Source organism: Phyllopteryx taeniolatus, chromosome 11 (assembly GCF_024500385.1).
Source record: "Phyllopteryx taeniolatus isolate TA_2022b chromosome 11, UOR_Ptae_1.2, whole genome shotgun sequence".
NCBI lineage: Eukaryota > Metazoa > Chordata > Actinopteri > Syngnathiformes > Syngnathidae > Phyllopteryx > Phyllopteryx taeniolatus.
Genome location: NC_084512.1, coordinates 20,692,022 through 20,719,434, shown reverse-complemented (window position 1 = coordinate 20,719,434; position 27,413 = coordinate 20,692,022). Strand labels below are relative to the sequence as shown.

At 41.0% G+C, this 27,413-nt stretch overlaps 1 protein-coding gene across 2 annotated transcripts; it reads right to left on the bottom strand.

The window, feature by feature from the left end:
• Positions 1–151: 151 nt before the first annotated feature.
• actn2b (actinin, alpha 2b) lies at positions 152–27,403 on the bottom strand. Of its 2 annotated transcripts, XM_061789093.1 has the most exons (21): positions 27,101–27,403; positions 19,298–19,412; positions 19,046–19,165; positions 18,873–18,959; positions 16,494–16,581; positions 16,100–16,178; positions 12,287–12,368; positions 11,590–11,675; positions 11,017–11,109; positions 10,085–10,315; positions 9,844–9,991; positions 8,869–9,019; positions 7,604–7,712; positions 6,892–7,032; positions 4,402–4,584; positions 4,197–4,331; positions 3,783–3,962; positions 3,432–3,578; positions 2,701–2,766; positions 2,462–2,620; positions 152–1,713 (listed from the first exon to the last, which is right to left on the bottom strand). In XM_061789093.1, the coding sequence occupies exons 1-21, from the start codon at positions 27,230–27,232 to the stop codon at positions 1,555–1,557; spliced, it is 2,691 nt and encodes an 896-aa protein (XP_061645077.1). In that variant the 5' UTR covers positions 27,233–27,403; the 3' UTR covers positions 152–1,554. The 2 variants fall into 2 exon arrangements, with proteins under 2 accessions (XP_061645077.1, XP_061645078.1); XM_061789094.1 differs by lacking the exons at positions 16,100–16,178; positions 18,873–18,959; positions 19,046–19,165; positions 19,298–19,412; positions 27,101–27,403 and having other exon boundaries at positions 16,494–16,566.
• Between the last annotated feature and the right edge of the window lie 10 nt (positions 27,404–27,413).

Here is a 27,413-nt window from a genome sequence, read left to right as displayed (position 1 = left end):
TATTAGGCCACCAGTCTGCTGTGTACCCAGCCTCTCGCCCAAAGTCAGCTAGGATGGGCTCCGGATCACCTGCGACCCAAATGAAGACAAAGTGCTACAGTAAAGAAAATGGACAGATGTCTCAACAGAACAACACACCACGGTACAGAGATTGTTTGAATACCATTTAATTCATTTTGTTCCTTAGATACAATGAAAAGTAACATGAGACCAATTGGGCTCTGTTGTTGGCCAAATCAGGATGAATGTGTGTAAATCTAAACAGAAATACACATTGACACATGCATGAGCAAAGGAAATGTGTGTAATAATACAATGGTAAAGATATTTAATCAGCAAATACATTAAAAGCATAAAAACACAGAAGAAAGTTTAAATTATTTATCTAAATAAACTTTTGTGTCTCGTGTGTATGTGTATGCCTTTAAAGCATAACTTATTTGAAATATTTTACTTTTGGAGTAATGTTTTCTTTGTCCATTTGAGTAATATAGTTTGTGGGGGTAATTTGGGAATTCATTCATTGAGTACATCTTCAATTGCTTTCTAAACTTCCTTAAAGGGAACATATTATGGAAAATGGAGTTTTTTAATGGCTTGTATACAAATAGTTGGGTCTCTGGGGTATCTGCCTACCCATCACAACTGGTAAAGTAAACAACCAAGTTAATCCTTTCTAATTTGCCTATTTCTGAAAATGTATCTGTCAGCGAGCCGCTCTGCATTTGTGCATTTACATAATAACCAGCCACATACAAGTTTCACTGCCCATGACATGATCAACTCGGGGGACGGGCGAAGATCCAGAGCCACTTTCAAACCAAACTGTCTGAAACACTATCATGCAGAAACACCCATACCTCCCAAGGATGAGACACCCGCGCTATGATGTTAAAGCCAAAAGGTAAGCAGCGGCGCATTGAGTTACCTCACATTAGCCACATTCGCAAAGTAGTGTATGAAATGCTGCATCCACAAGTGAAAATACTTTCTACTGTACATTGTACACTCTGGCCTCTACCCCCGAAAATCTGAAACCACTCTAGTAGCATCGGTCAAGCGCCGAGCCCCAGTCATCACTGTAACAAAACCAGACTGGCCATTGGCCCAGCAGTATAAGGGGCAGGGTAAACAGTCGCTTACTTGCATGAGACAATTAGCCCCTAAAAATGGGCTAATTTCCGCAAGACGAAAAAATACGAGTGCAATAATTCTTGATCCTTGGGGTATTTTGATGAAAGCATGTCACAGACATGTTATTAAATAATTTTTTTAAATGTGGCATAATTTGTCTCCTTTAAAGCATCTCAAAATGGGCTTGTAGATGGTATCAGGCTTTAAGTGGACATGGTATTCCCAAAGGGTAACTGCAAGGACTTATTAAAACAATGCATGGCATTTTGAATATGGATATTTCAGTGAATCTAGCAGGCATCTTTTAGCAGGCAACGAATGAATCCAAACATTCAACACAATTGAACCTCCTTTCATTACAGATTCCCTAAATTCCTACATCAAGAAAATGGTAGCGGGCGGAGGCTGCCATGTGAGGGGTTAGAGGTCGCTCTCGCCGTAGAGGGCGGTGGAGAAAGCGGTGTAGTCCAGCGCCCCCGGTGGCGCTCCTAGGATTTTGTAGGGTGGCATCCTCATGATGCAATATTCGGCTTGCTCGGGAGGCAGTTCTCTCCTCAGTTCCTCCACCAGGATGTAAGGCTGTCAATTCAAAGACAAGGAGATGATACAAATTACAACTCTGTATGCATAGCCCCGCAGAGTAAACAGCTGAGTATGAGCCTTAAAAAATAAGCAAAACAAACAATACTGTATCATGAACATTGTTTTCAAATGTGCACAATCACAAATTCTGGCTAGTGAGTATTTTCTCGTGAAAAGTTCACTGTCAACACACCAATAGAAACTGCAGGCGACCTCGGACAGAAAGCACAATGCACATTGTGGGTACAAAATTAAACAGTTAAAGCTTCTGTAAGTAATAAGAATTTCCTCCTTTTTATGAAATAATTCTAATACAAAGTGCGAACAGAATGTGAACAATGACACAACAGCATTATAAACAATGTTTTTGTTTTATTGTCATATTGTATAAAGTTAAGAAATAAATCAAAAATGTCTTACTCTCATTGTAAGAGAGTTTCATTAAAAACAGACACACACACACACATGCTGTGCTCGTCTCACTGAGAGACACATGAAATGATCACACGTCTGCCTAATTTCTTGAGCATCTATGTCCAATTGAGAAATCGTCCTCTCTTCAAAGAATTCGTACCACACACATCGCATAAAAACCTGACTATATTACTCACAACAGCTAGGACCTCACAGCATTATGTGCAAACTAACTCAATGTACCACTTGTACTGAAGCACTAATAACTTGTGTGTGTGTGTGTTTATCTGTGTTGCTGTATTCAAGTAATTCCTATTCCTCACACACAAACCTTGTCAGCCGCCAGAATCCGGAAGGATGCCACAACCTGCTCAGCAGTGTCAGTATCAGCAGTTTCTCTGGTCATAAAGTCGATGAAAGACTGGAAGGAGACGATTCCAGTGCCGTTGGGGTCAACAAGGATCATTATCCGGGCAAACTCCACCTCGCCCTAAATGGGATACGGACAGACAAACGGGTGTTTTGAATATTATGTACAAACAATGGAGATGTGCATCGAAGGCACCTCACCAAATCATAGCCCATAGAGATGAGGCAGGCTCGGAAGTCATCTGTTTCCATGGCACCATTTTTCTTCTGTGGTAAGAGTGGTCATCATACATAAGTTAGAAACATGAAAGTAAGGCTCGATTTATAGTGCGGGCCCAAGTGCCCAATTCTAATTTAATGCTTATATCCAATTGTTTTGACAGTCAAACCACATGCGCAGATGCCGTAGTTGTATGTAAATAACTCCACAAGACCATGCAGTTAGAACACGGTAAAATAAACAATAATAGAAATATGAAAAATGTAGTTGGGCTGACTTCAGTCTCTCCCCTACTGGCAGAGGCGGTGTGTGTTTACATCACCAATGAGTGTATTTCAATGACGTAGAGCACTGACGGGCTATAACCAATTCATGCACATATCCGATGTGCATCGGATTTGTATTCACATTTAGAAGAGGCCTGATTCCCATCTGAAGATATCTGGTACCAATTTTTATTTTTTTTTTAAATTTTTTATATTCACACTGCATGACACATAGCCAGATAGTGACACACACACACACTCACACACACACACACACACACACAATCAGGCATGAGTCACTTGAACCATGCAGTGTAAACCCAGCCTAATAGTCAGAGTAGATTACAGATGACACTGAAGTATCACACTTGGAATATTTTAAGATTCATTAAACACACGTATTAATGCAGACAACGTAAAATGGACCAATCAACTGTGATCTTTACCCGATCGAAGTGGTTGAAAGAAGACCTGAATTCATTCATCTGCTGCTGGCTGATGCCTTTAGCGTCACGGGTCAGGATATGGGTTTCGATCTCGTTGATGGTACGGGCGACGGTCGTGAGGAGCAGCTCCCAGCCGACACGGATGTGCTACACATGCAAAGGCGATGACAACATGGAAGACAGCGTGAGTAGGTCCATAGTTTTCCCTTGAAATAGTTGCCTTTGGCAGCACGGTGTACTATTGGTTAGCATGTCTGTCTTTCGGTTCAGGTTACAAAATAAGTACAACCTGTTTGAAAGGAACAAAAGCAAATAACTAAATGTATTTTGTACAAAAAACTCCTATTTTACCTCCATGGTGTAGTTAGTGTGTTTGTTGTCAAACACTAGCGACTCCTGGATGAGCTGGTGGTCTCCCTCCAGCTTGTCGATGTTGGGCTTGTATGCGACGATGACGTGCTCGCACTGCTTCAGTTGGGTCATCTGGTCCTCCAGGGTGCCTCCTATCTCCAGGGAGCAGCGTCCAATCTCCTGTTCAAAGAGGTCAATTCAATTGGTTGCTTTATAAAGATGCTGATCTAAAGTTACCATGGCTTCTAAATACCACACAATCTTTGTCATAGCCTTTGTTCTGACCACATCTTCCCCATATTAAAGATCAATAATGTCTGTCTGTTATGAGGATGCCTCCATTACGTACAATGTACTTAAATATTATTATCCTCCATTACATAGCCATTCCCATATGAAAGAGTCCTGTCTAACCTCCATCCTGGCCTGGATCCAGGGTCCAATTAGATTAGCCTGTGCGGCAAACTGCCGCCTCAACCTTTCATGGGAATGCTGGTGTGCCAACTCTTCCTGCATGGCGCTGTCCCTCTGAGGAACCAACTTCTTAACCTAAAATAACACACAGCTGACTGCATATTGAGAAATGTGACAATTGAATGGTTTTCAAAGCGGTAACTACCTTGTCCCATTTGGCAAGGAGCTCGTCGGTCGTGATGGTGCTGTAGGGGTTGATAATGTTGGCCTTGATCCCGTAGCTCTGGGAGATTTTCTGCACCTCATTGTGGATTCCCAGGATGGCCTGTCGCTCAGCATCCGCCTCTGGGAGAGTTGCTTTGAACTGCTCGTGAGCCGCAATTAGACTCTGGAGGCAGGCAGAGAGGAAGACAGAACTGCTGAAATGCTGTTAAAATGTCGATGTTTTGTCAGGTGTGATTTATTTTTTCTTCAGTATACAAATTTGATTTGGCAAATCATCAATCAGTTTAAATTAAAATCAAATGATAGTAAATTGGACTTGGAGAATGTTAAGTGTGGTACTACATCACTTTTATATCAACCTACTTTCATGGCCACCAAAGTGTTATGTAAACTCTGCCTGTACAGAAAAGAGGTTTTATGATGATGCCAGTTTGATCCTGAAACAGATTACTGTAATTCAGTTTCCATTCATTATTTACCTCATCAACAAAAAAACAAAAACAAAAAAAACAATGGTACACAAAACGTGCACTAGGTTAATTGAAGACTCTTAATCTGGGGTGAGCAAACTTTTGTTCTTAAGGGTCACATTTGATTTTTAAAACACATGGGCTCAGTCAGTTGTGGGTGAGGTAAAAAAAAAAATTTTTTAATAAAAAAAATAAAAATAAAAATCCATCCATCCATTTTCTTTACCGCTTATCCTCACGAGAGTCGCGGGCATGCTGGAATAATAATAATAATACTGTGTAATTGTTAATGTTGATAATAACATAATCATGAATTATTATTTTTAAATATTTATTTATAATAAATTTAATTATAATGTATTAAACAATTATTTAATAAAATCCATTCATTGTTTAGTAATAGTTTTTATTTTATTATTTACAATAAATAAATTCAATAATTATTTTGATAAAATGAATAAGAATTTCACTAAAACTTCATTTTAATAAACTTTAGTAAATATTGTAAAATGAAAAAATAAAAATATAAAAAATAAATTTAAAAATTAGGGTAAAAAACTAAGTTAATGAAAAACAAATTACAGGACTCAATTGTAATAACAAATTACAACAATTAGTAAATAGAATAAATATATATAAGTGTAAAATTGTCTCTTTTTCACATATTTTTTATTTGCTTATTTACAATAAATTAGTTTAGAATTATTAAAAAATATATATATATACACTATACGGTATTGCCAAAAGCATTCGCTCACCTGCCTTGACTCACATATGATCTTAAGTGACATCCCATTCTTAATTCATTGGTCCACCCCCTGCAGCTATAACAGCTTAAACTCTTTTCCAAAAGGTTTAGGAGTGTGTTTATAGGAATTTATGACCATTTTTCCAGAAGCCCATTTATGTTGGACGCATGTCTCTCAGTCTCTGCTCTAATTCCTCCAAAAGTGTTCTATTGGGTTGAGGTCAGGAATGTGCAGGCCAATGAAGTTCATCCACATCAAACTCTCTCATCCGTGTCTTTATGAAACTTGATCTGTGCACTGACAAACTCATGTTGGAACAGGTAGGGGCCAAACTTCCCACAAAGTGGGAACTGTCCAAAATATTAGCCCCTGAGCTCGTGTGAAAGGAACTTTGAATGCTTCAGCATACCAAGAGATTTTGGGCAGCCAAACAGTTTGGGCATTACCCCTTTCCGTTCTAACATGTCTGTGCACCAGTGCACAAAGCAAGGTCCATAAAGACATGGTATGGCTGAACTTGACTGGCCTGCACATAGTCTTTCCCTCAACCTGATAGAACACCTTTGGGTTGATTTCAAGTGGACAGTGAGCCAGGCTTTTTCGTCCAACATCAGTGTGTGACCTCACAAATATGCTCCTGGAAGAATGGGCAAAAATTCCCGTGAACTCACTCCTAAACCTTTTTGAAAGCCTTACCACAAGAGCTGAAGCTGTTACAGCTGTATAGGGTAGACCACATCATATAAAAGCATATGGATTTACAATAGGATATCACTTAAAATCATATGTGAGTCAAGGCATGTGAGTGAATACTTTTGGCAATATATTGTTTATTATGAGCCAAATTTAGAAGGAAAATACATGAATGCAACAAATATTACAGGACTCTTGATTATGTAATGTTCAGTGGGTCAGATTAAAGAACGAAGGAAGCCATACTTTTTCCACACCTGCTCTAAATTGTCCATTGGTGTGAATGTGAGTGTGTGTCTAGTTTGTCAAGTGCAATTGACGGTCGACCACTCCACGGCTCCAGCTGCAACGCTAATAAGAACAAGGGCTAGATAAGACAAATGGATGTATGGAGTTTTCTGCACACAAGAAGTGAATTATTCAGTCACAATACTTTGATTTCAAGTAATTCATGCGACCTTTACCACCCTGCTGATTTTCAGATAAACTCAAACTACAGTATAAGGAGGTCTCAGTGTGACGTATTCTCCAGCATTGTCCGCGGTGCTGTGAGCCTACCTGGACCTCCTCTATAGTGTGCACCATAAACATGTCTTGCAGGTCTTCCATGGCTCCCTCCATCCAGTTGTTGAAAGGAGCAGACCGCTTGGCAAACTCCAGGAACAATTGATCGATGGTTTCCAGCAGCTTATCTGTACGCTGGAAGAATTAGGACATGACATAAATACGGAAAAAAAAAAGACTCAAAATGCCCAAGATGACCTCTCCCATACAAATCCCTTTACAAATACTAGCCCCCACCCCCACCCTACACACACACACACACACACACGCACGCACCTGTTATGAAGATTAAGCCCAGAGAGAATAACATTAACATGGCCTTGTTAACCCCAACTTTGGCTCGGTCACTGGAGGATTGTGTTGAGTGGGACGTGGACAGACAACGAGCCCCCTGTTGCTGTCATTCACACTTAATCCTCAGACCTTTTCCTGGGCCATCATGCAGTTGCAAGTCAGGAATGGTCAGCATGGATCAGAAGAAGTGGCCACTGGGATTGTAGCCAGTCATAGGCCACATGATGACAGCCATGTCTCAATCCAATACCATATGAAACACCTCCTGATATTTTTGTTGAAACCAATAAGCATTTACTGATTGGATCATTAGCGCACTCTAGTGGCGACTTTCCACAGAAGCAAAGACATTCATTTGTGATAGCAGGCAGAATCCATGCTCTTCTTGCCCCTGTATTGTAATACTCCTCACCTCCAATGCCTCCCTCCTTTTCTGGGTCAGGGTTCCAAGTCGGTCCCATAAGTCGCAGATGCTCTGGCAACGCTGGTTTACAGCTGCCACGTCATGGTAGTCCAGCTCACTGGAAAAGAAAACATCGACCTTTATGTTGGAATACATGATGTTGTTTTCCCCCCCAAAAAAGATGGGAACATTTATTGTAGTGGGTCATACTTCATCCAGGACATCTCACCATTAATTAATATCGAAACAATGAAACAAAACAAAAAAGGAACTATGCCAGCGCATTTAGGCCACAAGAACACAGATATATATATAGTACTATTAAAAATAAATAGATACAAATAAAAATAAATAAAACGTTTTTTTTCCACACAAATGTAGCTTTTGCAAAACTCTGGCCAGAGTGAAGACCTTTCCATGACTCTGTCTTCAGTGTTTGTGTGTTTCATTTCAAATGTGTGGCATTACCTCATGTATTTATTTTGAATGTATTCCGCAATAGAAAAAAACTAATGACATTGTTGTCTTATGTGCTCTGATTTCATTTTGCACAATAAGATGCAGAGGCAATTGGATTGAATATATTAAGTCACGCTGTGTCCAGTTTTTAGAAAAGATGAGTGTGGATTTTAAAATATGTATTTAAATATATGCATAAATGTGCAGGGCAGAACAGTGCAGGAGTGGATAGCACATCCGACTCAAAGTTCGAAGGTTTGGGGTTTGTATGTGAAATTTGTATGTCCCTCCCAAACTTACTGTACATGGATTTTCTCTGGATACTTAGTCTTCCTACCAAGTTTCAAAAACAAGCATGTTAAGTTCATAGAAGACTCCAGATTGTCCGTAAGTGTGAATATGAATGGTTGTTTGTCTAAATGTGCCCTACGATTGGCGGCACCCAGTCTAGCTCAAAATGAGTTATGCTAGGCCCCCACTGCGATAATAATGAGGACAAGTGCTATAACAATTGGATGGATGGCAGAAATTTCCATCATTTAACAAATATCTCTCAATGTTGAGGAACAGTCATCAAGTGTTGCTTTTTCAAACTTCTGACTGGTGAAAATTTACGTGAAGGCCAACGAATGTGTTTGATTTGTGATATTTTTTTTTTTCAAACCCCAGTGGTCGGATGATTTATGTTTTTAAAAATATCCGTGTACATGTGGGCTTGGCCTCAGCCATTTGCCTGCCATAAATTGTGGAGTGACGTCACATTCCTGATACACTGTCTCGGACAATGACTACAAAAGTCAAGTGGGGCAGCGTACTTTAGCTCTTGCGCAATGGCGGCAATCTGCTCCACTCTGTCCTGGTGGGCTGCCAAGTCGCTCTCAAAGGCCTCGTGTTTTCGAAGCATTGCTTTTATTTGTGTCAGGGTGGCTGTTTCGTAATCCTTTAGGGAGAGTAACATTTCTTTGCCTGATAGGACACATTGGAGAAGAAAGAGATTAGTTGTTCAAACATAGACTTTCTCATGGTGATAATGAACACTATGGACTGATCCCATCTCAGCTCAAACCTAAAACAAATGGCAGAGTATTGCAAAAGAAAGAAAGTGTCAAGACAGAAGGTAGAGATGTGCAGAATATATAAAAAGTCTACATCCCTGTTCAAATGTAAGATTTTTGTGATATAAAAAATGTTCACCAAGATAAATAATTTTTAAACTTTGTCTACCATTAATGTGACCTATAACCTATGCAATGTAATTTTAAAAAAAGAGAGGGGAAGAAAAAATAAACTGGGACTGTACACACCCTAACTGGGGATGTGTCTGTGTTCAGAATGAACAAATCTCATTCAAACTCATGTTAAATGGGAGTCAGACACAAGAACAGCTGAACTTTACTTGGGGTTAATCAACAGCACTTTACATGGTGGCAATTGTGTGCAGTTAATTCTGAACACAACCATTGATTATTTTTACTTCCCCACTCGAAAAGATACATTTTAATTTCAATTGAGTTGTACAGGTTATAAGTCACACTAATGCCAGAAAACATCTTGAAATGATTTATCGGTCTCATTTTTTTATATCACAAAAACCTGGCATTTGAACAAGGTTGTGTAAACGTTTTGTATCGACTGTATGTACAAATTGCGATTGGCTGGCAACCAGTTCAGGGTGTACCCCGCCTCCTGCCCGAAGATAGCTGGGATAGGCTCCAGCACGCCCGCGACCCTTGTGAGAATAACCAGCTCAGAAAATGGATGGATGGATGGATGGATGTACAACTGCTCACCGCTTGCCCAGTTTTCATGATTGTTGGCTTTTTGGCGAAACTTTTCGGCCAGGTGGTCCAGTCTCTCCAACCTGCGAATCTCTGTAAGGAGCCACTCCTCGTAGCCCTTCTCTGCATGCTCCAAGCCCTGCCATGCTGTGGCAATATCCTGGAGGCACAATCAACACGCTTCTGTGACTCTCTCCGACCCTGGCAACTAATGATGCCAAGTTCAGTGAAGGAAGGATTTAGAGTAACTTACAGAGACCATCTTCCCCTCGGAGGGCATGAAGGCGGGCCGGTTGCTGATGCGCAACTTGGTCTGCAGGGTGTTGAAGTTGATTTCCAACTGGCACTTCTCCTGCACCTTGGGAGGCTTGTGCTGGCGCCTGTAGTCCCGGAAGTCCTCCAGCTTCCTCTGCATCTCTGCCATAGTCTTCTCCGGGGTCCGGTTCTCCAGCCAGGGAGTGGTGCGGCGGATCCATTCCAGCAGCTGGATGGGCCGACATCAAGGTAATTATGACATAATGCGACATGATGTGAGTGGGAATACTGTGATATAGCTTTGCATGATTCAATTAAATAGTCAAAAACCAACTATTGTAGCTCCTGTCTAAGAACCACCTTTTCTTCTGATTAGCTCATTTACAGATTGATTATGACAGCATAGGATTGTAAAGTTGTTTTTATAGTAATTTTGAATAAATCTCTTGTGAGATTTAATAGTGGGGGAAACTGACAGTTCAAACGATGATTATAAATTATGTGTATTATAATTCATCATTATAGCATTATATATCACGGTCAATAATAGTCTACTTTCGACTTTGCAATAACTGTACATTTACAGGTAATACTGCTGCATGACTAGACTTATCTGGATCTATTTATGAACTGCCTACACACGTTTTTTTTTAATACACAGTTCATTCAGTGTACCATAATATGTGTTGACAGACCTTCTTTTATGTATTATTTATCAAAAAGGGATTGTTGAGGAAAGCAGAAAATCCCTTTTGAAATCCTTTGAGTCCCACTTCATTTGTCATGTGAATTTAAATAGCACTCTTGATGTCGATTACTTTGTTAGCTATATGTATTATATTTCTGTTTTGTCATTATTTCTAGTATGTGTCACAATCTAAAAATCTGAACATGAATATCTACTTGCACAACATTTTTCATCATCATTACCTGGCTGGCCAGCCTCTCATACTCCTCCATCAGTTTCTCATTCTCCTGGTTTACTCCTAGCACTTTACAGATTCTGTTGGCTGCTGTCTCAGCCTGAAAGAGAGAGAGAGAGAAAAACAATCTTATTAGAGTCAGTAACAGTGGGCCACGCAGAGTCTGATTCTATCAAAAAAAATCCAGCATTTTCTCAAAATATCCTTTTTGGGGTAACTATCAATTGGAATGTGCTAAGAGAATGAAAACTGAACTCATTAACACATTGGTTCTCCAACTTTTGACACCTCAAACAATACTAATGACTGACATTAAAATACATTACCTAGTAAACCAAAATGTTCTTCAAAGACAAGCCAGGCTTTAGTCCTAAAGATACATTTAATATTATTGTAAGCCACTGTAAGATTATGCACAGTTTGAAGACAAACACTGTGCTTAAATGTAGGAAAATTGAATTCATTTAAATAAGATTCAATTAAAATGTATTGCACATAAAAAATACGCCTACCACTCTCTACACTGGCATATAAGGATGGAAAAGCAAATCATGTTATACGATAAGATGATTTGAAGTACCTGCTCCGCACCAGCAAAAGCATGATAGAAGCAGGACACATATGTCATGATGGCTCTTTCGTCAGGCTTAGGGGTATTGATGATATCTGTGGAGGAAGTGGTGTCAAAATGACAAGAATGGAAACAAGAGACATTATTGTAGTGGACAAATGACAGAATAAAAATGTAAAAAAAATCATTGTATTGCAACTGTAACTACAATTCAAGCTATGAATGGCGCTTGCACCATTCGAACGAAATTACGATCAAACGTTGATGCCATGTGCAGCCTATATTTTTTCTGTCTACATGCGTAGTAAAAAGTAGTTAAAAAATGCCTAGTAATTTAGCATCATCCATCTTTCTAGGATAGGTGCTTCCGATTCGCGCTCATTTAAGTACTGTATATTCGCTCGTAGGAGTTCATCAAAGGCCTGGAATTCACCCAAAATGCTGCTGCTTTAAATCAAAATTGCTGATTTCATGAACAATTTATGCCATGGGTGCTTGGAGACTGATCTCATTAGATCCTGTTATAATGCTCATGTCCACCCAACTTTGTGTTGCTCGGTAAAACGGGTATCGGAGCTCATTTTCTTCGCTACCAGTTGAGTTTTGAGGGGTTTTCTACGGTACTCCTAAAATACATTTGTCCATGAGTGTCTCTAAGCACAAAATCCTAAAAACAAAGGTCTTTTCAGCTTTCCGACATGATTACCTTCAGCATCGAGCATTTTGGGAATGTCCAGGTGTTTCTCTGCTATGTCAAAAGCCAGGTTCAGGTTGCCCAGAGGATCATCCTAAATAAAGAAATACAATTCCACGTGACTGAACAGCAATGCAAGACTTAAAATGTCACTGAACCTGACCTTCACGCTACAGCAGACACGTTATACTTCCTCATCACTTCCATGCAATTCTCATTTATCTGAAGATCTGTAGCTTAAAACGCTCACTTCTAACTTTTATTAGAGTGATGTGCAGCATTTGATCAATGAGGTCGCTAGTGTCTCAACGGGAAAATCAATAATGTTTTGGCGCAACAACTGCAGGATCCACTTTATGACTCCTTGTATCGTTAATTCTGTTTTAGATAAAGCAATTTATCTTCCCCATCATAGTGGGGTGTTAAATGCTGTCAAAAAGCCAAGCAATCTGCAGAAAGGTTTGATTTGAACCAGCACACAAAATGAATCCATGAGAAAAAAAAAATCTCTCCAAATAGCTTGATAAAAGTTAAAAAGCATTGCAACATGCTGCCAATTTTTTGTCTTGAGTTTGTTGTCACATTTCTATCAGGCCAATTATACATTACTCGTGCGCTCACTGTAGTAGTCTCGCCACGCTGCACTATTTGCATATCTGTTGTTGACCAATACTGGCCACTCATGCCAGTGTAGTATCTGCACCACTGCACACTGATTGAGGAGTATCTGCAACATTTGCACAATCGACATTGTCCCAGATTATCGCACTACTCGTCACTTTAAACTGCATACATTCCTTGAAGTCTCGGCGCCCTTTGCACAATGGTCATTGCACCGGACTATTGCTATATTAGTAAAATTGTCAAAAAATAAAAATAATAATTGTACCGGCATTACCAGATTACTAGCAAACGTTTACTGCTCAGTGACTGTTTTTCTCAATGTCTTTATGTCTCAAAAGCATTCTCTGTCAATTGACTGTCTGTTGTCGTACTAGAGCGGCTCCAACTACCGGAGACAAATTCCTTGTATGTTTTTTGACATACTTGGCAAAATAAAATTATTCTGATTATAACTTCATTCTCTTAACAAATAAGATTTTATTCTTGTAATATTGAGGCTTTTTTTCTTGAAAACTCCTACTTACAATAATTCGTATAACGTTACATCATATTTTCCCAGTGATATTACGACTTAATTCTCGTAACTTCTAGACTTCTTTCTCGCTGTTTTACTTTTCCCCCCATTGTAGATTAAAATTCACTACAACATCAGTAATGAGGGGTTCATTGCATTTTGAGTATCTTCTTGTAATTTTGACCATTGTCAAGTACCGGAAGAGAGTGTGGGGAGTGGCGTATTGGACCAACAGCTGAGAGTATCCCTGCTAACTGGACAGTCGGTCTAACTGGACAGTCGGTGAGGATGCACGAAGTGCTGCTGCCATTGTCTCTGCACCACAAAGGTGGTTGCTCACTACATGAATGACAGGGCCAACTGCTCCACGATCCAGCAGAGGAGATGGAGGGATCAGACGATGCCAGGATGGAAGCTTGGATAGACTAGAGAACACCCCTAGCGGCTCTATGCTTCAACAATGCAAGCCCAAAAGGGCCGCTCACCTGCAGCCAAGCTCAACAGCTGCACAATGATACTGTCTGCAATCTAAAAAGTCCATGGGTGACTGAGAGTGTGAATGTGTGCGTGAGAGAAAGAGGGAAAAAAAACAGTGTGAGGTAGCAGCTACGTTCCAATGTGCCTAGGGGTGATACTCCACTAAGCTAGTGTGTTCTTCTTAACTCTCATGAGGACTAGCAGCCTCTCACGGTGTATGTGACGTGACTGTAATAACAGGGCCGAGGCCGAGCTCCACGGGGTCGAGGCTCGTGTTTCTGTGACCGTTCGAGCCAGTGTTGAAAAGCGAGGGCTTCTGGTTGCAAGACTGACAACAGACAAGTCAATCCTGCTAAACAGCTACAGTGGCCACGCATGGAATTAACATGCTCAATCGTGATCTCCAATGTAAAAATTCTAATAGAAAACACTCACAAAGTGCTCTTGTATAAGGAATATTCCCACAATAGGGAACGTGTTAGAGTTCCTTTTGCATTGTAAGGATGTGACAGAAGGTAGGAGGAACATCTACACAGCTCCCCTGTTCATACAACAATGAAGCCACAACATTCAAATGAGATACAGAGAAGATAATATAATGTAGCCATCCTCTATTTTATGTTACGAGATAATGATAAACATGTTCCAAGAGGGCGGCACGGTGGACGACTGGTTAGAGCGTCAGCCTCACATTTCTGAGGACCGGGATTCAATCCCCGGCCCCCCCCTGTGTGGAGTTTGCATGTTCTCCCCGTGCCTGCGTGGGTTTTCTCCGGGCACTCCGGTTTCCTCCCACATCCCAAAATTGGAGACTCTAAATTGCCCGTAAGTGTGAATGTGAGTGCGAATGGTTGTTTGTTTGTATGTGCCCTGCTATTGGCTGGCAACCAGCTCAGGGTGTACCCCGCCTCCTGCCCGATGATAGCTGGGATAGGCTCCAGCCCGGCCGCGACCCTAGTGAGGAGAAGCGGCTCAGAAAATGGATGGATGGATGGATGGATGTTCCAAAAGTTCCTTACATACGGGCGCACAATATTCCCAAAACTAATTTGAATTCAAATGCATATACACATGCATCACAATCGATCTAAATATCCCAGAGAAGTTAATTTATTTTAGTACAGCAGTTCAATTCAAAAGTGAAACATATATTATACAGAATCATTAAACACGTGAAAATACTTTTCAGAAGGCCAATTCCTACGTAATTTACATATTAAAAATCATTTTGAATGTTTCTCATGTAATATTCTAATTTCTTGAGATGGTGAATTCTGGGTTTTCATTAGCTGTAAGCTAAAGATATTAAAATTATGCAAAATAAAATAATGAAATATTTCCCTCTGTCTGGAATGAATCTATAAAATATGTGAGTTTGACCTTTTGAATTGAGCTACTGAAATCAATTGAGTTTTGCATGATATTGTAATTAATTGAGATGCACTATACAGAACACCACATTAGATACACCACTAATGAGATCCAGTACAAGGGCTAAAATAATAATGCACATTTTGATTGACGCTATCAACGAGGTATTCATTATGACGGCATTTGTAGTAGTGAAAATGTCGTATGGTTAAAATTCTTCGACTTTTTTTAGAAGTACACCGCATCCTACAGAGATGTCCTTCTAATACTTTTACCCCGCTCGTGCAATTAAACTATAACTACACTAAACTCAGTAGTGGAGGTAGTGGTTAGCATGAACTCTGCCTTACAGTTCTGAGGTTCTGGGTTCGAATCTCAGCTCCGGCTTTCCTGTATGGAGTTTGCGTGTTCTCCTTGGCTTATTTTCGGCAGGTAGTCCGGCTTCATCCCACATTCCAAATTCATGCATGTTAGATTTATGAAAGACTCTGTATTGTCCATAGGTGTAAATGTTACTGTGAATGTTTGCTTGTCTAAATGTGCCTTGCGATTGGCAGATATTGCAGGGTGTATCTCGTCTCTCGCCCACAGTCAGCTGAGATAGGCTTCAGCTCAACCGTGACCCTGAAGAGGACAAGCGCTATACGAAATGGATGGCTGGAACTCTCTGACAATGTCAATCAAACCATGGAATTAGTTTAACTCAATTCCTAGTGCACAGTTTAGTGTGTTTTTATCTGATTACACTGTGAAATATTATTTTGCATGTGGATGGCAGTCATGTTAGTGTTTGGGGCTGACACAACATCCCGGTTACAGGTGAAACACACGCACGACACCTTGCTGAGCTTAGAGTAGTCGAGCAGGTCGGGTCTGTGTCTGTGAATCAGGGCGCAGAAGGCCAGGCCGTCCTTCCAGCTTCATCGGCCGATGAGCAGAGAGAGCCAACATGTCAGTTCACAGAGGCACCTTTGCAAATCAAGCCACTCCTTCAAGGCTATTTAAACCATGACTTTTGGGGAAGTCTAAATCATGCCAAAATCTTGCCTAAAGTTTTAATTTTACAGGATATGCTTTTAAAGTAAATTTGCTAAATTTGACACGGTAACTATCAAACACGACAAATGATTAGATTGTGTGTTCATTAAGAAAACAATTCCGACATATGCTCTGAAACATATCACTTCCATTACTTTGGGAGATGGGTGGTAGAAAAAGTATTCGATGACTTACCTGACATGGAAGTTCTGGACATTGACATTCCTGTAGGGGGCGGTCTTTCTCTGACACCACAAGAGGAGGCCCTCTTTGGCTGATGTTTCTGCACAGATTTTAGAGGTACAATAGTGGCTTCGGTCACATTATGATGATGTCATGGGTGCTTCTTTACCTTTTCTGGTATACATTAACAGACATTATATAGTGGTGCCTTGAGATAACAGTGACACGACTTCCGAGTTTGTCGAGATACAAGCCGCTGTTTGGCCGATTTTTTGCTTTTTGTCAGCAGACATTTGGCGTACGAGCGCTGTATGGTGGGAACTAACGCAACTTATTTTACAACAAGCGTCAATTTGGCAGATAGAGAACAATTCTTCAAAAAATAGGCTTCAAACTGTATAATACCACGCCCAGGTTAGGTTTACTGTCAAACTAAACAAAACAAAGACGATTATAAACAACTTAATAACTTTGACTTAAAATCCACTTTTAATGCTAAAACATAATAGGAAACACAATAGACAGGCAGCGATTGGCTGGCAACCGGTTCAAGGTGTACCCCGCCTCCCGCCCGAAGATAGCTGGGATAGGCTCCAGCACTCCCGCGACAATAGTGTGGATAAGCGGTAAAGAAAATGGATGGATAGACAATAGACAGGCTAAGGAATACGATCTACGTATGTTGCAGTGTTACAACGGATATTTTAACACAAACGGTGCAGCAACACATCATCATCAAATCAAATAACATTTTATTTGTATAGCACTTTTCATACATAAAAAAATGCAACCCTAAGTGCGTCAAAGAGATTAAAAAAAGACAAATCAAATCGCAGGATGAATACACAAACCCACCCCTACCAGCCCCATGGTAAATGCAGATACGGCCATACGAACAGTCATACCCAAACACACACACAGAAACTACTGACTAAAAGTGTAGAGACATGGCAACATGGCAAGGCACTGAGGATCCAGGCTAGGAAGGACAACCTGTCTTTCACACCGAGAGGTGCCACAGCTCGCAACCACGGACGATGCCACCACAGTAACCACAACAGCTGGGGTAGACTGTGTGGGACTTCCCACATTGTGTGGAGACCCCCAGCCCACCCGGCCCCAGGAGGCTGCAGGATGGCATCCCTGCGGGTCGACCGAACACATGAGTAAAATAAGAATGAGTAGTACATGTAGTCAGGCAACATAACACTCACAGGCATATATTTTTTATCCCCTGCGAAAAATTACTACTATTACATTACTGCAGCTTACTAAGACAGCTATCATCGGGCAGGAACTGGACTGAACTGGTTGCCAGCCAATCGCAGGGAACACATAAACAAACAACCATTCGCACTCACATTCACACCTAGGGGCAATTTAGAGACGTCAATTAACCTACCATGCATGTTTTTTTGTGATGTGGGAGGAAACCGGAGTGCCCGGAGAAAACCCACGCAGGCACGAGGAGAACATGCAAACTCCACACAGGCGGGGACGGGGATTGAACCCCGGTCCTCCGAACTGTGAGGCAGACGGTCTAACCAGTCGCTCACCGTGCCAAGCAAATAATCATTAACTTAGAATTTTATGGCTGCAACACGTTCCAAAAAAACTGGGACAGGGTCATGTTTACCACTGTGTTACATCACCTTTTCTTTTAACAACATTCAATAAATGTTTGGGAACTGAGAACACTAATAGTTGAAGCTTTGTAGGTTGAATTCTTTCCCATTCTTGCCTGATGTACAGCTTCAGCTGTTCAATAGTCCGGGGTCTCCGTTGTCGTATTTTCAATGGGAGACAGGTTTGGACTGCATGCAGGCCAGTCTAGTACCCGCACTCTTTTATTACGAAGCCACGCTGTTGTAACATATGCAGAATGTGGTTTGGCATTGTCTTGCTGAAATAAGCAGGGGCATCCATGAAAAAGACGTTGCTTGGATGGCAGCATGTTTCTCCAAAACCTGTATGTACCTTTCAGCATGAATGGTGCCTTCACATATGTGTAAGTTACCCATGCCATTGGCACTAACACAGCCCCATACCATCACAGATGTTGGCTTTTGAACTTTGCGTCCATAACAGTCCGGATGGTTCATTAAATATCTTGTCTTTGTAGTGTATTCAGTTAAATATAGGTTGAACATGATTTGCAAATCATTGTATTCTGTTTTTATTTGTTTAACACAATGTCCCAACGTCATTGGAATTGGGGTTGCATAAAGTATAATAGTAGAGGGGGAGGCGGGAACTGATTAATGGCATTTATATTAATTTCAATGGCGAAAGATGATTTGAGACAGTGTTTTGAGCAACGAGCATGGTCACAGAACGTATTAATGTATCTCAAGGCACCTCTGTATTTTAAAATGTGTTTTATCATCCCACCTTCAACAGAAATGTCCTGAATGGCAAAGCGGAGGATTATTGTCCAGATCATTCCAAGCGTCATCTTTACATTCCCGTCCACAATCTCTGAAAAACGAACACAAATCATATTAGTGAACAAGATGGTGATACAGTGCTTTCTGTAATTTATATTTAGCCAAGGCCTTTGGTACCTTCTGCTCCGATGGAGACCAGTTTTACTCCTTTGCTTGTGATGAAGTCCAGTGCTTTGTTGACATTAGCAATCTTGTGAAAGCGCATCTTCCCTCTGTCCGGCTTAGGTAACCTTTCACCTGCCAACATGCCATAGTGGGAAGGTCATATGAATAAATATTGTCCACATTGAGTGGTCATTACAGAAAACTGTTAAAAAAAAATTAGAGCAGAACAGTCAGAAACCAACTAGTACAACAATTTAATCTGACCTGAGATCACTTCCAGAAGCAGCATGAGTTTCAGTCCATTCCTCAAGTCTTCTTCAATGTTTTCAATTTGAGTGCCAGCTTTCCTCAGGTGGGAGTTACACCAGGCAGTGAAGGTCTATCGGAACAGAGACTCCAAGTCAATCAAACTTTGAGACGGAATATAACTAAGCATTGTATTCCGCAGTGGCAATGTGCAGACCAGAGCATGGTTCCAGAAAGAGCAGGTCTTATACCGGGTATGGACTAAAAACAACAATAATGGAGAGGTTACAGACAAAAGACAAACAGAGGTCGGGACCAGAGATCCTCACTTACTTTTTGAGCACCGACAACATTCCTTTTAAGAAGGTACTGGACCCCCAGTTTCTGGAATTGTTTGAGAAACTGCACCTTTTTATTCTTCCCATTTCATTCCATTCTATGGTGACCAATCAATGGACTGCAGTGTGTCTAGTTCCAGACTTTAGGTACTGTACCATTGCAGTTGAAAGTGGAGCTGTACTTTGTTGAAATTGGTAACCGTGTCTCAGACCAAATGGCTATGAGCTGTGGGGATCCACAGGGGTTAATCTTGAGACTCCAATTGTTCAGTCTGTACATACTTCCATTAGGCCAGTTGATACGTAGCTATAAAGTGTCCTACCACAACTATGCAGATTACCTAAAGAGGGATGTGTCACTGGCGGCAGATCACTGTATTGATTAGAATAATTCCCTCCAGGTAAACGCGGACAAATATTGGACACAGACCTGAATTTTAACAGCCACATTAAATCAATAACATAGGCAGCTTTTTACCATATGAAAAACACTCCCAAAATAAAAAGGAATAGTGTCTAAACCTGACTTGGCGAGACTAATCGCTATGTTTGTCTCCAGCAGGGCTCTCACTGGGCTCTCTAACAAGGTATAAGACAAATACAGAAAATCCTGATTGCTGCTGTTCGAATCCTGACAAGAACCTGGGAATACGACTATATTGGCCCAATGCCCAGGTTTCTGCACTGGCTTCTTGTTGTTCAGAGAACAGACTTCAAAACAGCTCTGCTTGTGTACAAGTCTCCTCGTGGTCTTGCACAATAGTACATCTCTGACATATGAACCTTTTCAGGCTCTGAGAACGTCACGGAGTGTTGGTGCACAGAGTGAGGAGTCAGGACTAAACATGCTGCATTTCAGTTTTAAACTGCTAAAATCTGGAACAGAAGATGTGAGAGACTGCAACTCTAACGTTCAAATCCCGACTGAAAGCCATTCTGTTTGGCTGTGCTGCTGTGCATATAAGAAAAAGTATTTTTCTGCACTCTTTGCTTTTGTTGGTGTTGTTTTATGCAGTTTTATTTTATTTTCCATATTATGTAGCCGTAAAGCACTTTGAATTGCCTTGGTTATGAATTGTGCTCTAAAAATAAACTTGCCTTGCTTGGCCTAAATTGAGACAAGGTCATCATTTCAGTATTCATACTTTTTGTGCCATTTTTGTTTGGTGGTGTGGCGTGAGCTTTTCTAATGTGAAATAGGTGCCTTGGCTCAATTAAGTTTGGGAAACAGTGACCTGTACTGACCCAGAAGAATCAAATGTCATTTTTTTCAGTCTGTACATACATAGCATCAGAGCAAATGTGCTTTGTGAGATACTGTAAATCCAGTTAAGATGGGATTATTGTCCTTCTCCTCCTATTTTTGTTGGGTCGCTCACTCGCCAACAATGAATGAAGAGCCGGGAGCCGACCACAGAGCTCAGCATTCCGGCTGATATAAGGCGTTAAATATAGAGCGCTCTGGTGTGCTTCATGATAAGGGACCCACCAGGCGGGAATAACGTCAGAATGTGTCGTTGTGTCAGCGCAAGCGAAAATGTCATGTGGACGGAGAAATTGTTCCCTGTTGTCCGTCACTGTGCTGACACTTAAAATGCGATTGGTTACAGGCGCAAGGTGGCTCGCTTATCTAAATCATTCTTCCACATCACTCTCATTACAGAGTTAGAGATAAGAGAATAGTGGCAAACATATTAGGACTGTAACATCAAATAGGACAATTTGCGTTTGAATGAATAGGTCAAAATATGAACAATGCCACCTTCGGCCTCTAATGTACACCACGGAGGAGGAGATATTCAGTGGTTCAGTGAAGTCACTGAAGACAACACCTTTTGAGAGGAGAACCTACCAGCAGATTAGTTGGACCACTATGTGAAATAGTGGTGGATGTACACAACACTCCATAGAAGACAGAGGAGAGGGAGAAACTAAGACCTTGGAGGCTAATGCGTTCTTCTGCTTAGCTGCCTCCTTTTTCAAACGTCAGGATGTAACCCATGGATTAAGACAGATGATGAAGATTCCTCTCACACTCCAAAACATGCATGCTAGGTTCATTTAACACTCCAAAATGTCCTAGGTGTGAATGTGAGTGTGAATGGTTATTGTCTATGTGCCCTGCTATTGACTGTCAACCAGTCCAGGGTGTACCCGCCTTTAGTCCAGCTGGAATAAACTCCACCACAGTCGCGACATGAACGAGGACAATAATTTTCAATAAATGGATGAATAGAATATTTTTTGTATTGTGTAAATTTAACAATAAATGAAGCAATTTGAGAATTCATTTTCACATCCTTGCACCGCCTGTGGCTGTAAAGCACAAATACATTTTAACATTCAGAGCAAAAAGCCCATCACATTTTACGAGATCTCCCCCAGGGTGTGTGACTTTGAGCTGCTGCCATCCTTGTTACAGAACGGCAGCCTGCTGGTGCACCAAATTTGACTCGGAATAGAGTCGCAAACAATCCCGCGGTCCACGTTTCCAAGCACTCAGACTCCCTACCACATGGCGGTACTGGCCAATGACGGCTTGGACTAAAAATATTTATGAATCACATACAGCAGGGACCAAGCCTTACTGGCTGATGCTTCTGGGGCCCCGCTCGGGTGCTAGGCTGACAGCCTGAGAAGGATGGAAAATAGATGACAAAGGCTAAATTGAAAGACAACATGAATATGAATGTTTCCTTCACTCTGATTTTTATTTTCATCTTACATCGCACAGTTTCATTCCACTCTTTTAAAGGTACATTTATGCAGACAATCTGGATATATGGTTTGTATGCCTATAAAATACGATAAAATAAACTGTTGTTTAACTCTTCAAGGTAAAAGAATAGTAAATCTGATGATGTGTGTTTCAGATGAAAGGGTTCACTCTCATTTGAAATAAATGCAGATTTCCAACTAGAGCTAGGAACACATGGTAAATGATCACAATGTATTCCACTGGACAGCCAATGGAATTTCTCATCTATTCCAATATGCACACATACGAAGGCAGAATTAGAGTGTATATATATCGTCACCTGCAGCTTGTGGGGCGGCCGCCTCAGTCGCCGCCAGTGTGGAGTTCATCATCCATTTTGCCAAGAATAATTTGCAGACAACTAACAAATTGTTGTCATTCGTGTTTGCCTTAAAGTATCTCAAAACAGCTGAAATGTCTCCTACTCCAGCTGACCGAAAGCTTTAGGTCAGGCTGGTAAAGCCGACAAAATCTACACTCTTACCTTAAAAGTTGAAAACTGTAGTCTGTGAAAATGAAGGACATGCTCATAAGTGTTAAGTGTTCAGTCAGGGTGTGCACGAGTATATTACAACCAAAACCACAATGGCGGTTGAAAACTTGTTGAAAACAGTTGGAAAACATTTGGATGTTCTTTTTTTTTAACGAATTGGTTAATCCGCACGTTCTGAACCACGAGTATGCGGGGGTCTACTGTATAGTGGTACCTTGACTTATGACTGCACCTACTAACGAGTTTTCCCGAGTTACAAGCCGTCGGTCAGTCGATTATTTTACCTTGTGTTGCGAACAGAGTTTATCCCGAGACTCTTGTTCAACTGAGCTCTCAAGATACTGTTCATTGAGAGTTCTAACTCCTCTCAGCTCATCAGTATGGCAATGACACCAAAACCAACTGGGAGCGTCTTTGAATTTGACATCAATATTAGTCTTTCTTCACAGAGAATAATGAATATATGACAACTGTTGTATTATATGTTTATTGCTGCACCGTTTGTGTTCAGTCCATTGATTAAAGGGTTATAGCCATAGATATGAAGACTAGATATACCTGCGCGCTATAGCAGCCCGGCTAACAGATGTGGCTATGTGGCGGCCATGTTGCGGAGGTCGACATTCCCATCAAAGTCAATGCATGGACATCGAATTTAAGTCATAGTCTGCTTATTTCTCAACTGATTTTCATGAGGTTTACTTTTTGGTCAACGTCAAAGTGTATGCTATCAATACAAAACATTTCCAAAGTATATATATATTTTTTTTTTTTTTTTTAACCTGCATGTACAAGCCGTCGCTTGGCCAATTTTTTTGTCTTCAGTTGTGATAAAAGGGTTGGACTTTTGAGCCTTAAATTGTGGCAGCAAACATTGTAACTAGCAGTAGTTTGGTAGATAGTGAACGTTTCTTCAAAAAAGTGGCAAAGTACTTTTAAGTTGTTTATTTCCATTCCAAGTTCAAGTTTTTTTGCAAAACTAAACAAACAGTATTACATGTTGCGTATTTAACCAAACTACACAACTTTGTTTTATGAAATTCCGCTAGTCTAATGCTGACACACAATGCAAAATGCCATAGACGGGATAATGAAACAAGCATCAATGTGCAGTAATTATAAACATTTAAATTAATTATACATACATACATACAACCATACTTACAGCCACAGATTCTTAATCCTCTGTGAAAACCAACTAATAATATTGCAGCTTAGTTGTGACGATCTTCTGTGTTTCATCATCAAATCTACATGTATTATCCCTGTCTGTATCATACTGGTGGATTGGTGGACGACTGGTTAGAGCGTCTGCCTCACAGTTCTGAGGACCGGGGTTAAAATCCAAGCCCCGCCCGTGTGAAGTTTGCATGTTCTCCCCGTGCCTGCGTGGGTTTTCTCCGGGCACTCCGGTTTCCTCCCATATCCGAAAAAAACATGCATGGTAGGTTAATTGAAGTCTCTAAATTGCCCCGAGGTGTGAATGTTAGTGCGAATGGTTGTTTGTTTATGTGTGCCCTGCGATTGGCTGGCAACCAGTTCAGGGTGTACCCCGCCTCCTGCCCGAAGATAGCTGGGATAGGCTCCAGCATTCCCGTGACCCTTGTGAGGATAAGCAGCTCAGAAAATGGATGGATGGATGTATTATACTGCCTGGTGGCCAAGGTGCGCACACCAGAAGAAGCAAAATGTAAAACACAACTGTAATGGACATTGAAGCATGAAATCGTGATGCACAACTGATGAATTCTTTACATTCCATTATATTACATTATTACTGAATGTTTTTCAAAAGTAAAAAAAAAACTGTATAGTGCTTTTTTTCTTATTAAAAACACATTGCAAAAATGTCAAATGTCTTTTGAGGAATGGAATGGAATCATGTCAAGACAACAGTCATGTTGTTACCTTGTGTTGCTACAAATACACGGTTACCTCATCCTACCAGGGGGGCCACAGGGAGGTTAAAGAGCTGGGGGCCTCCAGCTGTGCAAAGAAGCCAAATCAAAAAGCCCTAAAATCAACTAGAGAGCGTGGGGGGCCTGAGGCTATATTCAGTCAGGCTCGTGCAATATTTTCTGTGTGCCGTCGCCATAAACAAAAGAATTCCGCGCGAAGAACAGCGGCTTAGCCCTACTACAATGCTGGCCCGTGGCGGTGGTTAAAATTAGACGCAGCGTCCATTCTAAATCCCAAGAGCGTCACCATGTGTTGGGAGCATCTGTTGACAGCTTGCATTCCAAGCGTATCACCGGAGAGAGAGCAGAGCCGCTGGAAAGCAGGGCTATTGTTAGTCTAGCTGGTACCTGCCGCATCCGTCGGTCAAAGAGCCGACATTTCATTTGTAAGACATTTTGATTTTTGGCACAGATCGTCGGCACATACGTAAAATCGCTATTTCACCAATCGATGCCAGCGACATATCTTGACAGACAGAACAACTGCATGCTCTTCCGCTAGATGCAGAAGGTGAAACTAACCTGTGTATCCACTTGTTGCATTTTACACAACAGAATAAAAGCTTTGTGTTTAACTAAACAGGCCCAGAATCACGCGAAGTAAATTTCTGAGTAAAGTGAGAAGAAGTTATTATTATTTCAGTATATATCTACATTTTGTGGCATTTTTGTTTGGTGGTGTGCCATGAGATTTATAGCATGTAAAATATGTGACTTGTCTCTCTACTCAGGGTGGGAACTAACTACTATTAACACCAAAATACCCACTAGTAGTTTGCCTCACTGGTAAAAAATTTCCAACTTGTATGCAAAAGTTGTCTTAAGTGTGCAGCACGTAGAGGAAGACAAAACTGGAGAAACCTTTACTAGTAAGAAACAGTCTTTTTACTAGTGGACTGAAGTGTCTTCCTAGTGAGGAAAAAGAGCATACTAGTACATTCTGCACTAGTAGACAATTGAGAGCTACTACTACTATTACTATTACTAGTGAGATTATAAAATTATACTAGTTAACATGTAGTGCTTCACTAACAGTACTAGTGGCGTGCGCATGTCAACAACTGTGCAGTTTTGTCTCACTTGTGACATGTAGTTGTGCTACTAGTTTGTTAGTAGTTGTTCCAGAAGTGGAAAATCTTTGCTAGTAAGACAGACGTTCTACTATTCGCCTGAATTGTCATTGAGGTCCTAGTACTAGTACGCTCTTTGCCCTCAATAGTAATGCAACTATATTCTACTAGTGAGCCAGAACTGTGCCCTAGTTAGCAATTGTGTGCTACTAGAACAACTAGTTAACACCCAGCGCTTCACTAGTGGTACTCATAGCACACAGATGTCAACTCATGCAGTTTAGCCTCGCTAGTCACATGTAGTTATCCTAGTAGTGTGACAAAGTTGTCCAACTATGGTGAAATATCATAAAGTAGTGAAAAAATGTTACTAGTAACACTTACTTATATAGTTACCATCATTTACTGCAGCGCTGTTGTCTTACTAATGTAAGGTCCATGTACTAGTAAGCTCTTTGTCCTCACTAGCAGGGCAAATACAAATTAGGCAAAACTGCACTAGTTGACAAGTGTGTGGCACTAGTATTACTAGTGACATAAAAGTCTACTAGTTAACACTAGCTTAATGCTTTACGAGCAGTACTGGCAGCTTGCAAATGTCAACTTGTGCAGTTTTGCTTCACTAGTAACGTAGTTGTCCTACTCAAGCAGCCTTCCGAATTGGCATACAGTAGTGGAAAAACATTACTAGTAAGACAGTCATTCTACTCACTAGTGCCCTGAATTGTCGTTCTACCTTCATACAGCTAGTGAAAGGCAGTAGTGGAAAAATGTTACTGGTATGACACAGTTGTTGTACTAGTGCGCTGCTGTCTTATTAGCTTCAAGTCCATGTACTAGTGTTCCTGGTGAGGACCTCACTATAGGGAAAATATGAGGCAAAACTGCACTAGTTGACAAGTGCGTGGTACTAGCACTATTACTGGCATTAAATACCAACTAACGGACAGTTTAGCCTTAACTAGTAACGTGATGTAGTTGTCCTACTAGTGTGCAGAAATGTCTTGTAGTCGTGGAAGAACGTTACAATTAAGACAGACGTTCCACTAGTGGGCTGGATAGTCTTAGTTGTGAGGACAGAGCATACTAGTACATGGACCTCGAGCTGGATATCAATGATTTTGAAGAAACGCTCAAACGTCGTTTATGCCGACTGTCTTCGTTTGGGGTTTTGGGTGCGTTTCAGATCCACTTTTGGACTTACTTTCCTCTGCTGTTGCTCCCAGGCCGGGTCGAGCAGCATGTCCCGGTCCCACTCGTCCTCCTGGAGCATGTACTCATCCTCGTAGCCGTTGTCGTAGCGCACCGTGGTCTCCATTTGGGTCATGGTCATCATCTTTGAGCTGGCCCCTCCAAAACTCGACTTCAGGTTGAGTAAAAATACAAATTCAATTCTTATTAAGGACGGGAAACTTCTTGGGGTTAGCTCTCTCACTCGGTCATACACACGCACGCTCTGCCCTTGTCCCCACGACCTGACAGATGTCTGGCCCCGGTTGCTTTGGTCGTGGGGGGTG